The sequence below is a fragment of the Geotrypetes seraphini genome, chromosome 11 (assembly GCF_902459505.1).
Source record: "Geotrypetes seraphini chromosome 11, aGeoSer1.1, whole genome shotgun sequence".
Classification (NCBI taxonomy): domain Eukaryota; kingdom Metazoa; phylum Chordata; class Amphibia; order Gymnophiona; family Dermophiidae; genus Geotrypetes; species Geotrypetes seraphini.
Window position 1 is genome coordinate 87504885 of NC_047094.1, and position 22133 is coordinate 87527017.

Consider the following 22133-nt stretch of genomic DNA (forward strand, 5'->3'; position numbering starts at 1 on the left):
GTTGGGGCAGGAGCAGTCCCCAGTCACTTGCTGTTCTTCTGAAGTGTTTTATGACTTACCTGATGAGTTGTTGCTGTGCCTTTGGAGTAATTTTGACAGTCTGGCCACTCCTGGAAAGATTGACCATTGGTCCAAGTACTACTACTACTATTTATCATTTCTTTAGTAGTGAAAGGAATACATAGCGCTGTACAATTAACATGCAATAGATGGCCCTTGCTCAGAAAAGCTTACAATCTAATGTGGACAGACAGACAGACAGAGGGAATGAAAGGATGGACATAAGTGTGTTATGGTGACTGGAAGTTGAAAGCAGCCTTGAAAAAGTGGACTTTTAACTTAGATTTGAATATTGGTAGAGATGGCACTTGACAGGTTGACTCAGGCAGTCTGTTCGGCCCTACAGTGCAGCAAGATAGACGAAATGGAGTCTGGAGTTGTCAGCGAAGTAGAAGGATACGGTTTGGATGAATGGAGTTCAAGGGGGAAGATAGAAGGATATAAGTGAGGAGAGATATTGAAGGGCTGTACTTGTATGGTAGTTCTCGCAAAATGAGTCATGCAACAGGATTTTGAACAGATTGAAGGGGATAGAGATGGTTAGCGAAAGACCTGAGAAAATCAAGTTGCAATAATCTAAGCGAGAAATGATGAGGGCGTGGATAAGGGTTTTTGTAGTGTGCTCAAAAAGGAGAGGTTGAATTTTGGTGATAATATAGTGATGATAATATAGAGGTGAGCAGAGAACATAAGAACATAAGCAGTGCCTCTGCCGGGTCAGACCAGAGGTCCATCCCGCCCAGCAGTCCACCCACGCGGTGGCCCGACAGGTCATGACCTGCCTTAATCACCAGAAGGGGCCCCCTTGCCCCCTAGGTTTCTCATCGAAGTCCTATCTTCCCATCAATGTCCTAACCCTCCGGCCTTGCACCTGCACGACCTGGTGAGCTGTCTATACTTATGCAACACCCCAGCACCTCCCTCAGTACCCCACGATCCCCTTTTCCCTCAGGAATCTGTCTAATCCCTGTTTGAACCTGTACTGTACTCTGCCAGATCACTTCTTCCGGGAGCGCATTCCATTTGTCCACGACCCTTTGGGCCCTGGCTTTCCTTGCTCCTGCCTGGGTCCGTTGCTCTAATCCGGCAGCGTCAGCGATGCAGGAGGCAGGCACGCGCCTGTCTCCTGCACCGCTGTGTCACTGACGCTGCCAGAAGAGAGCAGTGGAACCCAGGCAGGAGCGCAGAAAGCACGCTGGACCGCCGTGACGCCAAAAGGAGGTACGGGTCTTGTTTGGGGTTTATTTTTTTTACATTAGCTTAAGGCACACCCTTATTTCCACCCCCTTTTTGGGCGTGGAAAAAGTGCGTCTTATGGAGCGAAAAATACGGTATGTAATGGGGGATCCTCCTCCACTGCTATCAATCAGTGTACCTCAAGGTTCTGCCTTGGGACCTCTCCTTTTCTCCATCTATACCTGCTCCCTTGGTGTACTGATCTCCCATGGCTTTCAGGACCACCGGGATGCCAAAAAGTGGTACTGGGGGGGGGGAGTGCCTGCCTACCTGCCTTTGGGCTGGCTGGCTGGCTGGCTGGCTTGGGACTGGCTGGCTGGGTTGAACTGGGCCTGGCTGGCCGGGTTGACTGGGGGGCTGGCTGGCTTGGGGTGGGTTGGCTGGTTGCTTTTGGGCTGGCTGGCTGGCCTGGGACTGGCTGGCTGGCCGGGTTGACTGAGGGCTGGCTGGCTTGGGACTGTCTAGCTGGCTTGGGGTGGGTTGGCTGGCAGGCTGGCTGCCACTAGATGTGCCTAACATTAGACATGCCTACCACTAGATGTGCCCTGTATCCTGTCCCAGCCTTCTACTAGACTACTAGAGGGGGGACAGGGTACAGGGCACACCATTTGGTTCAGAATTCCCCCCCCCCCTCTAGAGGTGGGTGCGTCTTATAGAGTGAAAAATACAGTACTCTGAAAGTGTGATGGGAGAAATAGGAAGAAAACCAGGAGAGAACAGAGCCCTGGAATATGATGGAGTAGGTGGTAATTAACAGTGTCTTCTCCATTCTGGAGATAATGTCTCACTGTGGTTCAGTGCAGTCCCAGAGCTTTAGAAATGGTTAGCCCAATAAAAAAGGTATTATATTTTTTTTTACTCCTGGAGGAATAATGCGCGAAAATTTTGCAAAGTTTATTTGTAGTGGTTTGCATAGAATTCTCCTATCCTAAGACCTGAAATTCCTTCCTGCCTTTTTCTCTCTCAAATTCCAGCCTCAGTTCTCTCTCTCACTCCAACTGCAGTTCTGTCTCCCTCTAAATTCCACCCCTCTCTCAATTGCACCCTAAATCCCCTCCTTGGCCTCCATAGTCTTGGCATCTCTCTCCCCCCTCTCTCCACTGGCTAAGAATCTCTTCCTTCTATCCCACACCCTTTCTGATCTTGGTCACTCTCTCTTTCTCTCTCTAACATCCCCCCACTTCTCCTTACATGTCCAGAATCTATATCCCCTCACCCCACCCACCAGCTTTCTCGCTTGCACCCTTAATCACTTCCCCATTCACTATGATCAAGCATCTCTTCCTTCTCACTCCCATTTCTGGCCTTGGTTTCCTTCTCATCTTCTTTCTCCTCTATTTAGAGGTCCAGCATCCATGTCCTCTCCTTCCACTGCAGGTCTAGCATCCATGTCCACCCCAACTTGCAGTCTAGCATTCATGTCGTCCACACCCTCTACTTGCAGTCTAGCATTCATGTCCACACCCTCTACTTGCAGTCTAGCATTCATGTCGTCCACACCCTCTACTTGCAGTCTAGCATTCATGTCGTCCACACCCTCTACTTGCAGTCTAGCATTCATGTTATCCACACCCTCTACTTGCAGTCTGGCCTTCATGTTGTCCACACCCTCTACTTGCAGTCTAGCATTCATGTCGTCCACATCCTTTACTTGCAGTCTGGCCTTAATGTCGTCCACATCCTCTACTTGCAGTCTGGCATTCATGTCGTCCACACCCTCTACTTGCAGTCTGGCATTTAGGTTGTCCACCCCCCCTACTTGCAGTCTGGCATTCAGGTCGTCCACCCCCCCTACTTGCAATCTGGCGTTCATGTCGTCCAACCCCCCTACTTGCAGTCTGGCGTTCATGTGGTCCGTCCCCCCTGCTTGCAGTCTGGCGTCCATGTCGCCTCTCTTCTCCAGCTCCCCCTGCAGGTCTAACATTTATGTTTCCTCTCCCCTCTCCCCCCACCCCCCCAACTTGCAGTCCAGGATCCTTTTTCCCAACCTTCTCTTCCCCCCCCAAAAAAAAATTGTGGTCTAGCATTAAGTACCCCCTCACATTTCCTCCTGTATACTGCAATATATACATAGCAGATGTAAATTCTCAAAACTGACACATGATCTCAATTCATTTGTCCCACTGAAAGGTGATTTCTAGTGCAATAGGTATCATTCTCGAGAAGCTGGTAATTTTCCTGTAACTGTGAGCTTTGCAGAAGGAATCCACTCTGAATTTTTTCTGAATCCCTCCTTCTTCACAAAGGGCTCTGCTGCACCCTATAGCTTTTTTTTCTTCTGAATGTAAGCCTGAGTGTTTCTGCTTTGCTTATTTCTTTACTTTAGTCATTTCTTTTTTCACGTGTTTTCTTCAATTTTCAGTGTTAGGAGCTTCCCTGTTCGAGGGTTCAGCTCTGCCCATGTGGAGAAAAAGCAGACTGTGGTGTTTAGCTGACAGGCCAATCCCTTGTGGTACCTGTTAGTCAGCCTGCAGAAGAATTTTTGAAGCTTGGGGCCTATCCCTTTGTAGCTTGCTCAACTACTGCTTTTAGGGGTTTGAGCGCAAGCTGTTAGGCATCTGTTGGAGGCTCAGCAGTGTCTTGCAGGGTGCCTACCGCATTTTCACCTTTCTCCCTTTGGTTTTTTTGCATGTCCGTGGTCTGCGGGGGTAGAGGGACAGTCAGACACAGGTCAGACTGGCAGCCCGAAAATTCAGTGCTGGAAGGACCTTTTCTTTGAGGCAGTGATTCCTGCTACCTAGTCCATCTACTGTTGGACATTGCCAACACAGGTCACAGTGAGTAAGGCTGGTTCATAGACAACGGCGCGAAAGACAAAAGCGTGCGCCGACAATTGAGCACAGCGCGCGCCGCTGCGCCGCTCTAAATTACAGTTTTTAGGGGCTCCGACGGGGATTTTTGTTGAGTTTACTTAATAGACATCGCGCCAGCATTATGGGGGGTTTGGGGGGTTGTAACCCTCCATATTTTACTGTAAACTGAACTTTTTCCCTAAAAACAGGGAAAAAATAAAGTTTTCAGTAAAATGTGGGGGGTTACAACCCCCCACACCCCCCACAACGCCCACACAACGCGGCGCGATGTCTATTAAGTAAAGTGGGGGGGGTTCCCCCCCACACACCCCCATTGGAGCACTAAAAACAGTAATTTAGAGCGGCACGGCGGCGCACGCTGCGCTCAATTGTCTGGGCGCACCTTTGTCCCGGCGCGCTTTTGACCTGACACCAGAAGAACCTTTTCTTTGAGGCAATGATTCCTGCTACCTAGTCCATCTACTGTTGGACATTGCCAACACAGGTCACAGTGAGTAAGGCTGTTACAGCCTATGAGGAGAATTGAGGGAAGTCTATAAATGTGAATTTTCAAAGTTTCTGTGTGTATTCCCCCACCTTTAAAATTGCTGGTTTTGGCATTTTGTGTTTTTTTTGGCACCAAAACTCTGCTAGTGCCCATCTTTGATTTTTTTCTGAATATTTTTTTATTTTCAAAATTCTCCAGAAGCTTCAAAATACATCGTTTTGCCTCCAAAACCATCAGGGACGGGGTTCTCAGGCTTCTTTGTCCCTAATTCATGCCAGAATTGCGCAAATTAAGTGCCGGAACAGTGTCCCTTGTGCCATGTTCTGCGCAGCATAAGAAGGGGTGGCAGGAACATCCTGCTTGGCCTCCCCTTTGCACTTTAAGGCCAAGGAATGGGCAGGAAGCTTGTTGGTTCAGGACATTTTTCTTTCTGGTCCCCGGATCAGCAGTCATCCTGTGTGGAGGCTGTGGAGTCCAAGAAATACAAGCTGGAGTCGTCCACTGGAAACTCTGCACTGCCTAGTATGGTGTTTTCCCCAAAATTTATTAATTTAATTTGGAATTTATTTATTTGATTTGGAGAGCCGTCCTTTCAAGGAGTAGTTTGGTAGCGGTTCAGACACCACATGAGGGGGCAGAGGCGTTTAGGGTGCATCTACTTCGCTGACTGCATCTAGCCAGAGTGTAGGAGACATTTCAGAGGGAGAGTCGGACTAGATAATGACATGGGAACAAATTATTCCCTGTAGGAACTCATGTTCCCATCCTGCAAGTTCTTTTCCTGTCCTGCCTCATTCCTGCAAGTTCCATCCTCATCTGCACAAGCCTCAAACACTTTAAAATCATAAGTGATTGAGGCTTGTGTGTTTAAGGCAGAGATTACAGGAATGGGGCAGGAACAGGAACAGTGACAGTGACAAAACTCATGGGGACGGGGACAAATTTGTTCCTCTGTCATTCTATAATCCGGACGATAATGGATCTCTTACTATACCATTGTTGTCTCAGGATGTGCCTTCCCTGTCGGGGGATGCCGGGTTGCAGTCAGGCGCTTTGCAACTATGATGACTCTTGATCCCGGGGATAATCCCATGGTTCTGCACTTATTTAAGCCCTTGGCTCTCTTGGACCTCGTCACTGATTCGATTCAGAAGTTAAACTTGAACTCCCAGCAACTCCCTTCTGCTTCCTCCTTTATTATGAGTGGAGTGAGAGCTCAGTCTTCTATGTTCCCCTGGTATTTTGACATTAACGTTTTGGTCACAAGAGCATTGGGATGCTCCAGAGGGGTCCCTTAAAGTGGCAAAGACTGTACGTTGTGGCACAGGAGTGCCACCAGATGTTTGCTCAACCCAAGGTGGATTCCTTGGTGGCGCAGGTTACTAAACGCACCTTCCGAGCAAAGGTGGAGTGGTGGAAGGATATTCAGGATTACTGAGTGGCTATGGTTCTAAAGAGGCTCTTTGAAGCTTTGGCTTTGTAGCTTCTTTTGTATCCCATGCCTTGCATACCAGGTTACGGACTCTTGAGTGCGAAAATGACAAGCCTGTACACCAGCTCCTTTTGTCAGGAGTGGATTATGTGGCTGATGCTCTATATGACTACTTTAGGGTCATGAGCAAAGCTTCAGTTTATTCGATCTGAGCTCACAGAATGCTCTGGATCAGGCAATGGGCTGGTGATTCCACATCCAAAGCTACCCTCAGCAAAGGGCTGGACAATCTTATGACCAGTGTGGTAGATTGTCGTCCAAAATCTTTGCCTGATAGCAGACCCAGAATCTCTAGAGGCTCAGGGTGCTCTAATTTTCATGGTTCCAGGCGGTTTTGGCAGTATTCAGGAGCCACATCCCAGAGATCCTTCCAGGGTTACAGACAGAGGTTTGCTGGATCCAGATGCAACCAGGCCTCTTGTTTCCATGCTGCATCTTCCTCCAAAAAGACACAATAATGTTAGGTCCAGGTTGGCCCTGTCAAGGTAGGGGGATGGCTCTCGGACTTCCTGCAGGCCTGGGCTCAGATTTCTTCAGACTGCTGGGTTGTAGAAATCATCCAGAGCAGTTACAAACTGGAATTCGCCCAGTCTAACAGATTGGTTTGTGGACTCTCCTGCTGGGTGCCCAAACAAAGTGAACAGAGTGGATGCCACTGTGAGAAGGTTACTGGACATTCAGGTCATAGAGCCCGTACTGCCCAAAGGCTCGGGCAAATACTCCATATACTATGCCAAAGAAAGGCTTGGACGATTGGAGACCCATTCTAGACGTTAATCATTTCATTGCAGCACTCGGGGTTCTGCATTTCTGCATGGAGACAGTTCATTCTGTCATAGTGGCGGTAGCTCCAGGAAAGTTCCTAGCCTCTCTAGATCTGATAGAGGCCTACTTGCATATTTCCATTTATCCAGACCACAAAAGGTTTCATGTTCTGGAAAACCATTATCAGTTCTTGGCCCTTCCCTTTGGCCTGGCAACTGCTCCTCACACATTCACCAAGATGATTGTTGTGGTGGCAGCCCACCTGCGAAAGATGGGTTGCAGGTGCATCGCTTCCTGGATGACTGGCTGATCAGGACCCTCTTGTTAACTGAAAGGCGGCACATAGTAGCTCAAGTGCTCAGTTTTAGAGGACCTCGTTTGGATTGTGAATTACCAAAAGGAACATTTGTTGCAAACACAGTCCCTGGAATACCTGGGCATCTTGTTCAACACGGCGGATGGCCATGTTTATCTTCCTGAGGCACACAGACAGAAGCTGTGCTCTCAATTAAAAAGCTTGTTAGCCAGCCCGTCTCTGTCGGCATGGCACTATCTCAGTGCTGGTTTCCATGGTGGCCACAATAGATGTAGTCACTTAGGTCAAGGCTCACATGTGTTCTCTCCGACATGCATTGCTAGTCCCTTGGTCTCCCCAGACAGACTCTGTAGAAGTCCTTACCTTGGATGCCAGAGGCCCGAGCCAGCATGGACTGGTGGCTTTGTCCTCAGTCTCTCACCAAGGGCATGCCTCTCCGCATAGCTTCCTGGATAGTTATAACGAAAGATGCCAGTCACCTCAGTTGGGGTGTTCACTGCAATTGGCTAATTCAGCAACGTTGATCTGTCTCCCAAAGAAAATGGTTGATCAACCAGGCTGAAACTCCGAGCCATTTGGCTAGCCTTATAGAAACTGCAGAAGACTCTGGATAGCCAGGCGGTCCAAGTCTTCTTGGACAATGCTACAGCAGTGGTCTATGTCAGTCACCATGGAGGCACCAAGAGTGCCCAATTGTTTCTGGAAGCCTGCTTGTTGTTCAGCTGGGTGAGATGTCATATTCAGGTGCTCTCAGCAGTGCGCATAATGGGAGTGGACCATGTCCAAGCAGATTTTCTCAGCAGACAGACCCTGGATCCGGGCACTGGGGTCAGCCAGTGTTTGATCTTATGGCAACATCAGAGAACAAGAAAGAGGACAGGTTCTTCAGTCGAAGGTCTGTGCCTGGATTGTGGGTCTGGATACTCTGGTCCAGCCATGATGTAGAGTGTGCTGTTATTCCACCATGGCCCATGAGAGGCTGAATCCTCCAAAGGATTGCAAGCCATCGGGGTAAGGTCATTCTGGTGGCTCCAGACTGGCCGCACAGACCATGGTATGCGGATTTTGTGCAGATTTAGTGTGTCTTTTGATGGGACCTGGTCTTGGGCCACAGGTACAACCGGTCATAGAAGATCTAGATCGCTTTGTTTTTATGGAACATAAGAACATAAGCAGTGCCTCCGCTGGATCAGACCACAGGTCCATCTTGCCCAGCAGTCCGCTCCCGCGGCGGCCCGAACAGGTCACGGCCTGTCTGAGACACCAGAAGGGGCCACCTTGGTTTCCCATTGAGTTTTATCTTCCCATCGAAGTCCTAACCCTCCGGTCTTGCACATGCACGACCTGGTTGGATTTCTATACTTATTACTTGGTTTGCTTTCTATACCTGTGTTACATCCCAGCACCTCTCTCAGTATCCCACGATCCCCCTATCCCTCAGGAATCCGTCCAATCCCTGTTTGAATCCCTGTACCGTACTCTGCCTGATCACTTCCTCCGGTAGCGCATTCCAAGTGTCCACGAACCTTTGGGTGAAGAAAAACTTCCTTGCATTTGTTCTGAACCTATCTCCCTTCAGTTTCTCCGAATGCCCCCTCGTGCCTGTTGACCCCTTCAGCCTGAAGAATCTGTCCCTATCCACCCTCTCTATGCCCCTCATGATCTTGAAGGTCTCTATCATATCTCCCCTGAGCCTCCTTTTTTCCAGAGAGAAGAGCCCCAGCCTATCCAACCTCTCGGCATATGGGCAGTGTTCCAGCCCTCTTACCAGTTTCGTTGCTCTCCTTTGGACTCTCTCAAGCACTGCCATGTCCTTCTTGAGGTACGGCGACCAATATTGAACGCAGTATTCCAGATGTGGACGCACCATAGCTCTATACAATGGCATGATGACTTCCTGCGTCCTGGTTGTTATGCCCCTCTTTATGATGCCCAGCATTCTGTTGGCTTTTTTCGAGGCTGCTGCGCACTGTGCAGATGGCTTCAGTGATGCATCTACCAGCACACCCAAGTCTCTCTCAAGACTGCTGTCTCCCAATAATGCCCCCCCCCATTTGTATTTGAACAACGGGTTCTTTTTACCTATATGCATGACCTTGCATTTTTCCACGTTAAAGTGCATTTGCCATTTGTTTGCCCAGTCTTCCAGCTTGTCCAGGTCCCTTTGCAGGTCCTCACACTCCTCCCTATTGAATGTGAAATGTTAACGCACAAGGGGTACTCAGAAGTGGTCATTGCCACTCTCCTTAAATCTAAGAAACCAACAACAATCTCAGCCTACATTAAAGCTTGGGAGAATTTCCTACATTGGTGCACCCAAGAACTGTTTTTGGCTCCAGTCTCGGTGGTGTTGGCTTTCTTCCAAGCTGGACAGGGCTTACATTGGCTTCCCTTAGAATTCAAGCAGCAGGGCTGTCTTGTTTTAGAGCTGAAGACCGCAGAGCTATGGTGGTGTCTCATCTGGACATAGCCAGATTCCTAAAGGGTGCACTGCGTATCAGGCATCTGGTGAAATCTCCTTTCCCGTTATGGATCTTAACATGGTTTTGCGGGGTCTTGGCCAGGCTCCCTATGAGCCTCTGAAGGATCTGATGCTCAAAACATTTTTTCTGGTTGCGGTGACTTTGGTGACACGGGTCTCTGAGCTCCAGGCTCTTTCTTGCAGAGAACCTTTCCTTAAATTCATTGAAGCTGGAGTCTTGTTTGCGCACCATTCCTTCTTTCCTGCCGAAGGTGGTTTTGGGGTTCCATGTTAACCAGAAAGTCAGATTGCCAGCATTCCAGTCCACAGGTTCCAGGAAACAGGACCAGATTCTGAAGAAGCTGGATGCTAGCTTCTCCGATATCTTTGAGATCACCAACAAGTTTCGACTATCTGACCATCTTTTTATGCTGACAAATCCAGCTAGACTACGATTTCCAGATGGATCCGTAGGGCAATCTCGTCAGCATACATATTGTGTGTTGGAAACGGTCTCCTGTTTTCAGTAAAGACACTTGACTAGAAGTGTGGCTTCATCGTGGGCCGAAGCTAGGGCAGACTTCCCCAAGGAGATTTGTAAGGCAGTGACTTGGTCCACTTTACATACACATGCCAAGTTTTACAGAGTGGTTGTGGCAGCAAGAGAGGACTACCTTTGGATCCTCAGTGTTACGAGCTTGCACAGTCATCCTTCCCTAGATTTCTAGGTCTGCTCTTGTACGTCCCGCTTGTCCAGAATGACATACCTAATACACTAGAAAAAGAGAATAGGTTATTACCTTACTAATATCTTTTTTGGTAGATAGGTGTGTCATTCTGGACCCCCCTCCTGTCATTTATTTCCTGCACCCTAACTACTGTCACTCAGAATGTTCTTCTCCAAGCCTGTAAGTTGGATGCCAGTCAGAAAGTAGGCTCATGAAGATTAGGCTTATTACTGCCATACTTTGGGGTACTGATGGAGCTCTATTAATACTTCTTTTGGCATGTTTGTTGATGGTTTGTTATATTTAGAGCAGAACAGACTTGTCAGTTGGAGAAGTTTCTTCATATCCCTGCTTTACATATATTTTACGAAAGGGTGCTTACCTGCTTTGGAACTAACTGTAGGGGGCAGCAGAGCCATGTGTGAAGTAGGAGGGATTCAGAAAAAATCCACCATGGATTCCTTCTGCAAGGTTCACAGCTACAGGAAAATTACCAGCTTGTCCAGAATGACACACCTATCTACTAGAAAATATATTAACAAGGTAAGAGCCTAATCTCTTTATATCAAATTCCATTACCCCTTTATTAAACTAAAAGTAAAAAACCTTACCTTCATTATCTGGTGATTTTATCTTTCTTTTTTTTTTTTTTTAGTTCAATCTTTTTATTAAGAACATAAGCAGTGCCTCTGCCGGTCAGACCATAGGTCCATCCTGCCCAGCAGTCCGCTCCCGCGGCGGCCCAAACAGGTCACGACCTGTCTGAATCACTAGAAGGGGCTCCCTTGCCACCTTGGTATCTCGTTTAAGTCCTGCCTTCCTATTGAAGATTAACAGAAAACAAATTTCAAGTAACTTATACAGTTCACGAAAGTTAAACACATCCTAACACTGTATCAGGAATAATAACAGTAACAGTAGGATATAAGGGTTTCAGACAATTACCGTATTTTCTCGCATATAACGCGCGCGTTATACGTGGTTTTTACGTACCGCGCACACCCTTGCGCGTTATACGCGTGAGCGCGTTGTACAAAAATTTTTTTACATAGTTCCCCCCCACGTCTGATTCACACCCCCCTCCCCGCAGGACCGCTCGCACCCCCACCCCGAAGGACCGCTCGCACGCACCCGCACCCCTACCCCGAAGGACCGCTCGCACGCACTCCCACCCGCACCCACACCCCCACCCTGAAGGACCGCTCGCACCCCCACAGCCTCCCGACCCCCCCCCCCATCATGTAGAAGCTCCTACCGGTGTCCTGCTGCTTCCTCTTGGCGGTCCCGACACGATCGGGGCAAGAGGGAGCTCAAGCCCTCTTGCCCCAGCCAACCGCGGCACCCCCGACACGATCGGGGCAAGAGGGAGCTCAAGCCCTCTTGCCCCCCTGACTCCCCGCCACGATCGGGGCAAAAGGGAGCCCAAGCCCTCTTGCCCCGCCGACTCCCCAACTCCCCGACAATATCGGGCCAGGAGGGAGCCCAAGTCCTCCTGGCCCTGGCGCCCCCCCCCCCCGCTAGTTGTTCGGGCCAGGAGGGAGCCCAAACCCTCCTGGCCACGGTGACCCCCCTACCCCCACCCCGCACTACATTACGGGCAGGAGGGATCCCAGGCCCTCCTGCCCTCGACGCAAACCCCCCTCCCCCCAACGACCGCCCCCCCACGAACCTCCGACCGCCCCCCCAGCCGACCCACGCCCCCCCTGGCCGACCCCCATGACACCCCCACCCCCTTCCCCGTACCTTTGTATAGTTGGCCGGACAGACGGGAGCCAAACCCGCCTGTCCGGCAGGCAGCCAACGACGGAATGAGGGCGGATTGGCCCATCCGTCCCAAAGCTCCACCTATTGGTGGGGCCTAAGGCGCCTGGGCCAATCAGAATAGGCCCGGGAGCCTTAGGTCCCACCTGGGGGCGGGGCCTGAGGCACATGGGCTCAACCCGACCATGTGCCCAAGGCCCCGCCCCCAGGAGGGACCTAAGGCTCCCGGGCCTATTCTGATTGGCCCAGGCGCCTTAGGCCCCACCAGTAGGCGGAGCTTTGGGACGGATGGGCCAATCCGGCCTCATTCCGTCGTTGGCTGCCTGCCGGACAGGCGGGTTTGGCTCCCGTCTGTCCGGCCAACTATACAAAGGTACGGGGAAGGGGGGTGGGGGTGTCATGGGGGTCGGCCAGGGGGGTCGCGGGTCGGCTGGGGGGGTGGTCGGAGGTTCTTGGGGGGCGGTCGTTGGGGGGAGGGGGGTTTGCGTCGAGGTCAGGAGGGCCTGGGATCCCTCCTGCCCGTAATGTAGTGCGGGGTGGGGGTAGGGGGTTGCCGTGGCCAGGAGGGTTTGGGCTCCCTCCTGGCCCGAAAAACTAGCGGGGGGGGGGGGTTCGCAAGAGCCAGGAGGACTTGGGCTCCCTCCTGGCCCGATATTGTCGGGGAGTTGGGGAGTCGGCGGGGCAAGAGGGCTTGGGCTCCCTTTTGTCCCGATCGTGTCGGGGAGTCGGGGGGGGGGGGGCAAGAGGGCTTGAGCTCCCTCTTGCCCCGATCGTGTCGGGGGTGCCGCGGTTGGCTTGGGCAAGAGGGCTTGAGCTCCCTCTTGCCCCGATCGTGTCGGGGGTGCCGCGGTTGGCTGGGGCAAGAGGGCTTGAGCTCCCTCTTGCCCCGATCGTGTCAGGGGTGCCGCGGTTGGCTGGGGCAAGAGGGCTTGAGCTCCCTCTTGCCCCGATCGTGTCGGGGAGTCGGGACCGCTAAGAGGAAGCAGCAGGACACCGGTAGGAGCTTCTACATGATGGGGGGGGGTCGGGAGGCTGTGGGGGTGCGAGCGGTCCTTCAGGGTGGGGGTGCGGGTGCGGGTGGGAGTGTGTGAGAGCGGTCCTTCGGGGTGGGGGTGCGGTTGCGTGCGAGCGGTCCTTCGGGGTGGGGGTGCGAGCGGTCCTGGGGGGGTGAATCGGACGTCGGGGGGGGGCATCAGGCTTTCAGGGTGGGGACAGGACTTCAAGGTGGAGAGGAGAGTCGGGCGGGCGAAAGGAGAGTCGGGGTGGCCAGAGGAGAGTCGGGGCTGGCGAAAGGAGAGTCAGGCGGCGACGGGAGAGTCGGGCAGCATGCGCGGTATACGGGTGTGCGTGCTATATAAAAATTTCTGTACATAAATTTGTGTTTTTTGCGCGCTATACCTGTGTGCGCGTTTTACACGGGTGCGCGTTATCTATGTGAAAATACGGTATATCTTTTGTAGGAAAGAGTCAATGAGTTTCCAAATATTTCTGGAGTGAGAGACAGTATGGGAATGTAATTTGTCTGCAGCATACTGTTCAAATATTTTAAACATGCATAAAGAGTTCCACCAGAAAGGAAAATTTAACGAAGATGTGGATTTTCAGAACTGCAGCACTTGTTGTAATCCAATGGATATCATAATATCAAACAACTTTGGCTCACATGAGCTGTTAACAAAGCATGGATGTAATGGATGTATAATAATAATATCAAATGATAAATCAGCAGTACAGTTTGAGATAGCTCAAATGAAAGACCATATTTGGGACCAGAATGGTTGTATCTGGGGGGCAGTTGAAAATCATGTGAGATAGTGTCCCAGGAGAGTTTGAACAGTGCTAACCAACATTTATCTTCCTGTACTAAATTGGCTCTTTTCATCATATAAGGAGTCCATACAAAATGCCACATTAGAAAATGTAAGGACTGTGACATACTGGCAGACAAAAGAGGTCTGTTAATTTTAGACCAGAATGTAGACCATTCTTTAGGGGAGAGTTCTATATTAAATTCTTGGGACCATTTAAGTTGTAAATCTGAAGATGGTAAGAAATGAGACTCAAGATTTTATCTTTCTTGTTCCTCATCTTTGTTTCTGCTTCCCTTCTCTGTCTAGTCACTGTTTCTTTTTTCTGTCTTCTTCCTGCCCTATATCCACCTTTCATGATCAACTTCCATTTTTCTTCCTCCTCTTCAAATCTGTCTAATTTTTGTCTCTTTTTTTCCCTTCCCTGCCATTCATGGGGCACCATCATCTCCTTCCCCTTCCTTTCTTTTCCCTTCCCTTTCATGGGTACCCTCTCGTCTCTTTTCTCCCTCTCCCCATCATTCTTTGCTCACCATTTCTCTCTTTCCCTTCTCTGTCACCATATCCCTTGTTTTTCCTATCCCTAATTCCAAAATCTGGTCCTCTCATAGATCACCCTTGCCCCCCATCTGCATCTTTCTCCCAGCAAATCTTCCTGTGATCCTCGCCTTCCTTGCTACCTCCCTCCCTCTCTCCGTGGTTGGGTATCTCTCTCTTTCTTTCTTTCTCTTCCTCCCTCAGTGGTTGCCTGCCTCTTTCCATAGGTGGATATCTATCTTTCCTCCCTCCCTCCGTCCCTCGTCCGGTCAGGTTGGTCGCTTTCTTTCCTCCCCTTCCTCTGACCTTTTTATAGCTTGCCTGCCATGCTAGCAATTTAAATAGAGCATGACCTGCAGGCTCCAAATCGTCCCTGCTACAGTGAAACAACTGAGGTAACTTCCTATTCTGTTGTAGCAGGGACTGAAGAGAGCAAGAGTCTGGAGCTGGTGAGCTTGCCAGTAGTGCTCTAATCGCTAGCACTGCCAGCAAGCTATAAAAGGTTATGAGGGAGGGGATATAGTAGACTGGCTGGCAGGGCAGGTGGCAGTATCCTGCTACACTGGAACAGCTGATATAACAGCTATGTAGCAGAGACTGAAGAGACCATGAAAGGCTGGAAATGGCAAACCTGCTGGCAGTGCTCTAAAGATAAGTTAGAGGGAGGGGATATAATAGACCGTGGCGGGTGATGGCAGTGGGAGGTTTCGAGCGGTGGTAGGTGGCTGTATACTGCTACACTGGAAAGGCTGATGTAACTTCCTGTTCCGGTATAGCAGGGATAGCAAGAGACTTGAGCCAGGGAGCCTGCCAGCAGTGCTCCGCTTTAATTGCTAGCAGGCTATAAAAGGTTAGTTAGAGGGAGGGAGGGGATTATAGTGGACTGTGGCAGGCGGCGACCAAGGCAGAGCCAAGGCGACCAGGGGCGTTAACATATGTTAAAATTTTTAACATGCGTTAATCTCTGAATGCGTTAATCATGATATTACCATGTTAAGCCCCTCTTTTACAAAGCCGTACTCTTCGGGACAGTTCCCCCACCGGCAGCCACTAACATAGCTTTGTAAAAGGGAGGTAAATGTGCAGCACTAGTATAGATATAGATGTCTGTCTATATATATATATATATATATACATATATATATATATATATATATAGATATATATAGATATAGATATACAGATGTGTATGCATATAATGTATATATTTATACATACACACATCTAGAAATGTCTGTGTATAAAATTTATAGATGGGAGTGTGTGTATATGTAGATAGATATATAAAATACATTGTGTTAAACTTCATTCCTGAAATATATTAAGACTTTATTCCTTAGGTCAGAACAGAATGAGCAGATCAGAGCTAAAAAGGGCAATGTCATAAAATGCAAGCGACTCATAGAATATTACAAATGTAGCATGAAGGGGAAAGTATGTGTTTAGTGGAGATTGTGATGGGTTTGATTCTTAAAAGGTGGCAGAGAAGCCGCGAGTTAAAAACCATTTTCTGCTGTCCGTTTTGTATGAGTTTAATGATAATTTTATATTCATATATCTTATGTTCCTGTGTAGCTATGAATTTTTGGGTCATAAGGTCATAATTGCTATTCCTAATAAATGTTCCCTCATGGAAGTATGTTAAACTAATTTTTGGGATTTATAAGCAGCCTTACAGTTATTAAACTAAACAAAGTGGAATTACATCCTAAAAAATGTATAACTAAATAACCCATGCACCAATTCACCACCCCCTTGCATAGCTACCCTTTCATCATTTCCCCTATCATCTAGCATAACCTGTTGAGATCACTAGGTTAATTCACTCCCCTATACTCTTGACATTAGTTTCTTATTGGGGAGTCAGAAGCAATTTTGGGTGGAGTTAGTAAAACATACTAACTCTTACTCCCGCTTCAAAATATTTAAAAGTTCATGGTAAATGTATCATTTTATGCTTATGTATATACATTTTTACTTAAATTCTATATTCAAGTACAGTGGTACCTCGGTTTACGAGTGCACCGGTTTGCGAGTGTTTTGCAAGACGAGCAAAATTTTCGCAAACTTGGTGCCTCGTAAACTGAGCTTGACTCGCTGTACGAACGCCCTCCCCCCCCCCCCGTGAACCGGCACCTTCCCCCCCGCGATCCGACCCCCACCCCCGCCGCCATCGGGCACCCCTCCTGCCGCAACCTGAGATCCCCCAACCCACCCGAACCCTCTTCTTACTTCCAGTGTAGCCTCCGCACCGGCACCAGCATGTCCTGTGCGTTGGTGCCGGTGCCCGAAAATCTGCTTCCTGTGCTGGGCCTTGAGCATGTGCGCATGCTCAAGGCTCGGCACAGGAAGCAGATTTTCAGGCACTGGAACCAACGCACAGGACATGCTGGTGCCGGTGCCGATGCGGAGGCTATACTGGAAGTAAAAAGAGGGTTCGGGTGGGTTGGGGGATCTCAGGTCGCGGCGGGGGGGTGCCGGTCCACGGGGAGGGGGCCTTCGGGGGGAGCAATGCCGATTCTCGTGGGGGGGGAAGATGGGGGGTGGGAACATATCAAAGCAAGTTTCCCTTACTTCCTATGGGGAAACTTGCTTTGATATACGAGCATTTTGGATTACGAGCATGCTCCTGGAACGGATTATGCTCGTAATCCAAGATCCAGAACAGATATAAAGTGTAAAGGGAATAGATATAAAGGTTAAAGGGTACCCTTCTGTGGTACAGCAAAAGCCATTTGCTTATTTTATTCAGGTACTTTTTCTGTCCTTACTGGTCTCACAATCTGTTTTTCTATCTAGGGGAACGGAGGGTTAAGTGGCCTTGCCTAAGATCACAAGGAGCTGCAGTGAAAATTGAACCCAGGTTCACAGTTCATCGCACTAAACATTGGGCTACGCTCTATTTCTATCTCTTCAGCCTAGAGAAGAGAAAGCTCATAGGAAATGTGATAGGGATCTATAAAATATCGAGTGGACTAGAATGGGTGGATGTGGTTTTCTTATTTATACTTTCCAAAAATACTAGGATTAAGGGGCATGCAATGAAGCTTCTAACAGTAGATTTAAAAATAAACTGGAGAAAATATTTATTTACTCAGTGTGTAATTACACTCTAATTCATTGCCAGAGAATGTGGTGAAAGCAATTAGCGTAGGTGAATGTGGTGAAAGCAATTAGCGTATTTTTAAATTAGGGTTTAAAAAAGTTTTGGATAATTTCCTAAAAGTCCTTAAGCCATTATTAAGATGGATTTGGGAAAATCCACTACTTATTAGGATCAGCAGTGTAAAATCTGTTTTACTCTTGAGATCTTGCCAGGTTCTTGTGACCTAGGTTGGCCTCTGTTGAAAACAGGATATTGGACTTGATGGACAGACCAAAGGGTAAAGGATTGGGACTTGTATACCACCTTTTTTTTTAAGAACATAAGAACATAAGAAATGCCAGCACTGGAACAGACCATGGGTCCATCGAGTCCGGCGATCCGCACACGCGGAGGCCCAGCCAGGTCTCCCTGGCGAATACCTTAGTTACTCAATGTGTTTTTCAAGAAGATATGCATCCAACTTGCCCTTAAATCCTGGAATGATGGTTTAGTTTTACAACCGCACTCAAAGGGGTTTATATAAAGGTACTTCAAGTATTTTCCTTATCTGTTCCAATGGGCTGACAATCTATCTAATGTACCTGGGGCAGTGGAAGATTAAGTGACTTGCCCAGGTTCACCAGGAGCTGCTGATGGTTTGAACCCACAACCTCAGGGTGCTAAGGCTGTAACTCTTAACAGCTACGCCAAACTCTCCTCCAGAGAGAGAGTGATATCTGTCTATCTGCTCTGGAGTGCCTTATATTTAAAGTTCTGATAAAGATGTAAATATCTTAGATCTAGAACAAAAAATGAAAAGCCTAATATCAGTCAGAGTGACAGGTTTAGTGTACCAACTCCACAGTCCTGTTTGTATAATAGTGAGACAATGCCAAGCCTTCAATCATTTTCAGACTCTGTATTAATCATATTTATGTCTTAGCTATATGGTGGTATGTTCCACAATTTAGCAGCAGCTGAGGGTTGCTGCTGGTGAATCCAGCTCATATTTTTCCTAGAAGTAATATCTGAGCTATGATACTTGGTGACGCTGAGTCTCTCATCCCCTATCTGGGGCAGTACCCAGTGGTGCTGGATCCTTCTTTCTTCCTTGTGGGGCAACAATACAGAGTCAAGTGAGGCTAAGGATTTCTGTTTTGGGGAAAACATTTCCTACCTGGCAAGTATTCAATTGTTTACTTTCCTTACTGCAAATGTTAGCATCGCTGAAGTAAGTGTCTGCTTTTATCTCTTTGCTGCTGTTTAGAAATCGGCAATTAAAAAAAAACTTTTAGCAGACATATTCTGTTCTCTAGACCCTGGCCGTCAAGAGGCAGAATTCTCTTTGCTTGGAGCTCTTAGCTGCCTTTCCTTTAGCACTCTGATTGTGTGGTGTCTTTGCTTGAACTTCATTGTGGTATATCTTTAGCACTGCTGATATACATTTAGCGAACAGCAATTAGTATCTTGTTTTTGTGAGCTTCCCATATTATACCAGAGAACCAAAAAGACGACCAATTGTTCCACACCAATGCAAGAAGCAAACAAAAGAAACAACTTGGAACAAAAATTAATGGATGACCATAAGTTTTATTCAGTAGTGTAGTATGTGCAGAAAGGGATCCAACATGGTCCATGCTTCAGCAGCTAATGCCTTCCTTGGCGGTCCTTTTGTAGACTACCCATAAAATAAACTTTTTTCAGCTAGAAGGGTTTAAAACAAGGATTTCTTTCTCTGGGATCCTACAGAAACCGGATGCTATATTGGTCATGTAGCCAAGAAGATTTAAAACTATCATTTGCTCTCTGCGTTTAATGAACTATTCTCCCTTACTTCTGTATTAAGCTCCAATGGCACCAGAGAACCATACCATACCATACAGTTTCTTATACCCCGCAAGTGTCAGCAAGGATTCATTGCGGCTTACAATAAGATTAAAGGATATACATGGCAATTACATCAAGGATTGTAAATCATATTGAGTTTTAGTCTTGAGGTTATAGGAGGAATCATTGTGTCTTTAGTGATATCCTGAATTGATGGTAGGGAGAATAGATATGGGTCATTCTACGTTAAGTAGACCAATACTGAAAACCGCCCATGCTTGACTCCCCCCCCCCCCCCCTTGAAATCCAACCAAGTTTTACAGGGGTCTTGTCTAGGGTCTCAAATGAAACTCTGTAAAATTTTTTGAATCTATCTCAATTTGGTCAGGAGCTAGGGGTGGTTACATAAGAACATAAGCAGTGCCTCTGCCGGGTCAGACCAGAGGTCCATCCTGCCCAGCAGTCTGCCCCCGCGGCGGCCAACAGGTCATGACCTGCCTTAATCACTAGAAGGGGCCCCCTTGCCCCCTAGGTTTCTCATCAAAGTCCTATCTTCTCATCAATGTTCTAACCCTCCGGCCTTGCACCTGCACAACCTGGTGAGCTGTCTATACTTATGCAACACCCCAGCACCTCCCTCAGTACCCCACGATCCCCTTTTCCCTCAGGAATCTGTCCAATCCCTGTTTGAATCCCTGTACTGTACTCTGCCAGATCACTTCCTCCGGGAGCGCATTCCATTTGTCCACGACCCTTTGGGTGAAGAAAAACTTCCTTGCATTTGATTTGAACCTATCTCCCTTCAGTTTCTCTGAGTGCCGCCTCGTACCTGTCGTCCCTTTTAGTCTGAAGAACCTGTCCCTGTCCACCCTCTCTATGCCCCTAAGAATTTTGAAGGTCTCTATCATATCCCCCCTGAGCCTCCTCTTTTCCAGAGAGAAGAGCCCCAGTTTATCCAGCCCTCTTACCAGTTTCGTTGCCCTCCTTTGGACTCTCTCAAGAACTGTCATGTCCTTCTTGAGGTGCGGCGACCAATATTGAACGCAGTATTCCAGATGTGGGCGCACCATCGCTCGATACATTGGCATGATGACTTCCCGCGTCCTGGTTGATATGCCCCTCTTGATGATGCCCAGCATCCCGTTGGCTTTCTTCGAGGCTGCTGCACATTGTGCGGATGGTTTCATGGATGGATCCACTAGCACACCCAAGTCTCAAGTCCAGTGTCTTCCAGCAATCTCCCCCCCATTTTATACTCGAACAACGGGTTCTTTTTCCCTATGTGCATGACCTTGCATTTATCTACGTTAAAGCGCATTTGCCATTTGTTTGCCCAGTCCTCCAGCTTATCGAGGTCCCTTTGCAGTTCCTCACACTCCTCCCTGGTCCTAACTCTGGCGCAGAGTTTGGTATCGTCTGCAAATTTTATAACCTCACACTTTGCCTCCGTTTCCAGGTCATTGATAAATATGTTGAAGAGTAGCGGCCCCAGCACCGATCCCTGCGGCACACCGCTCATGACTCCCCGCCAGTCAGAATATTGGCCCTTTACTCTGACCCTCTGTAGTCTACCTGACAGCCAATGCTTGATCCATCTGTGTAGATCCCCGCCCACCCCGTGGTTCCACAGCTTCCTAAGCAGCCTTTCATGTGGCACCTTGTCAAAGGCCTTTTGAAAATCGAGGTAAATGATGTCTATGGGTTCCCCTTTGTCCACCTGACTGCTTATTCCCTCAAAGAAGTACAGAAGGTTTGTCAGGCACGACCTTCCCTTACAGAATCCGTGCTGGCTTGTCCGCAGTAGGCCATTTTTCTCGATGTGCTCGCAACTGCTGTCCTTGATCATTGCTTCCACCATCTTCCCTATAACTGAAGTCAGGCTCACCGGCCTGTAGTTCCCGGGGTCACCTCTCGATCCCTTCTTAAAGATAGGTGTGACATTCGCCAGTTTCCAGTCCTCTGGTACCTCTCCAGTTTTCAAGGATAGGTTGCAAACATGCTGGATTGCGCCCGCTATTTCCTGACTTAGTTCCTTTAGAACCCTTGGGTGGATCCCGTCCGGTCCCGGTGATTTGCCGCTTTTCAGTCTGTCAATCTGCTTGAGGACATCCTCCCGACTTACCTCTATATGCCCCAATCTTTTGGCCTGCTCCCCACTCATGAGCTCCTCTGAGTCCGGTATATTGGACGTGTCCTCGCTCGTGAAGACCGACGAGAAGAACGTATTCAACCTCTCAGCTACCTCTTTATCCTCCTTAATCACTCCCTTCCTATCCCCATAGTCCAATGGCCCCACCTCCTCTCTCACTGGTTGCTTCCCCTTTACGTAACTGAAGAATGCCTTGAAGTTTTTCGCCTCCCTGGCCAGCCCCTCCTCGTATTTCCCTTTTGCTTTTCTAACCTCTCGGTGGCATTCCTTTTGGCATTTCCTGTGCTCCTGGTGATTTTCCTCCGTTGGATCCCTCTTCCATTTCCGGAAGGACACTTTCTTGTCACTGATTGCCCTCTTTACTTCAGGTGTCATCCAAACCGGGTCTTTTGACCGCTTGTTCTTGCGGCCTTTACTGAAACTGGGGATGTACAGTTTTTGCGCTTCCTGCAGTGTGTCCCTGAGAAGGGTCCAGGCGCTCCCTACAGTCTCCATCCTAAAGCCGTTCCTGAGCTTCCTCCCCACCATTTTCCTCATAGCAACATAGTTCCCTTTCCTGAAGTTGAGCGCAGTCGTTGCGGTCCTCCCCACTATGGGTGACCCCCTTT

General features: G+C 48.6%; 1 protein-coding gene across 9 annotated transcripts in view; it reads left to right on the forward strand.

Annotated features, from left to right (window-relative positions):
- Positions 1 to 22133, forward strand: part of YTHDF1 (YTH N6-methyladenosine RNA binding protein 1) — a 137542-nt gene that overhangs the window by 62603 nt on the left and 52806 nt on the right. Inside the window, exon 5 of one of the 9 annotated variants that reach the window (XM_033963591.1) lies at positions 17264 to 17346. The exons of the other annotated variants lie outside the window; for them this stretch is intronic. Within the exon in view, the coding sequence (XP_033819482.1) occupies positions 17264 to 17293 (30 nt within the window). The 3' untranslated portion in view covers positions 17294 to 17346. Of the gene's footprint in view, positions 1 to 17263; positions 17347 to 22133 lie in introns of those variants that run through there. 9 annotated transcript variants of the gene reach the window in all.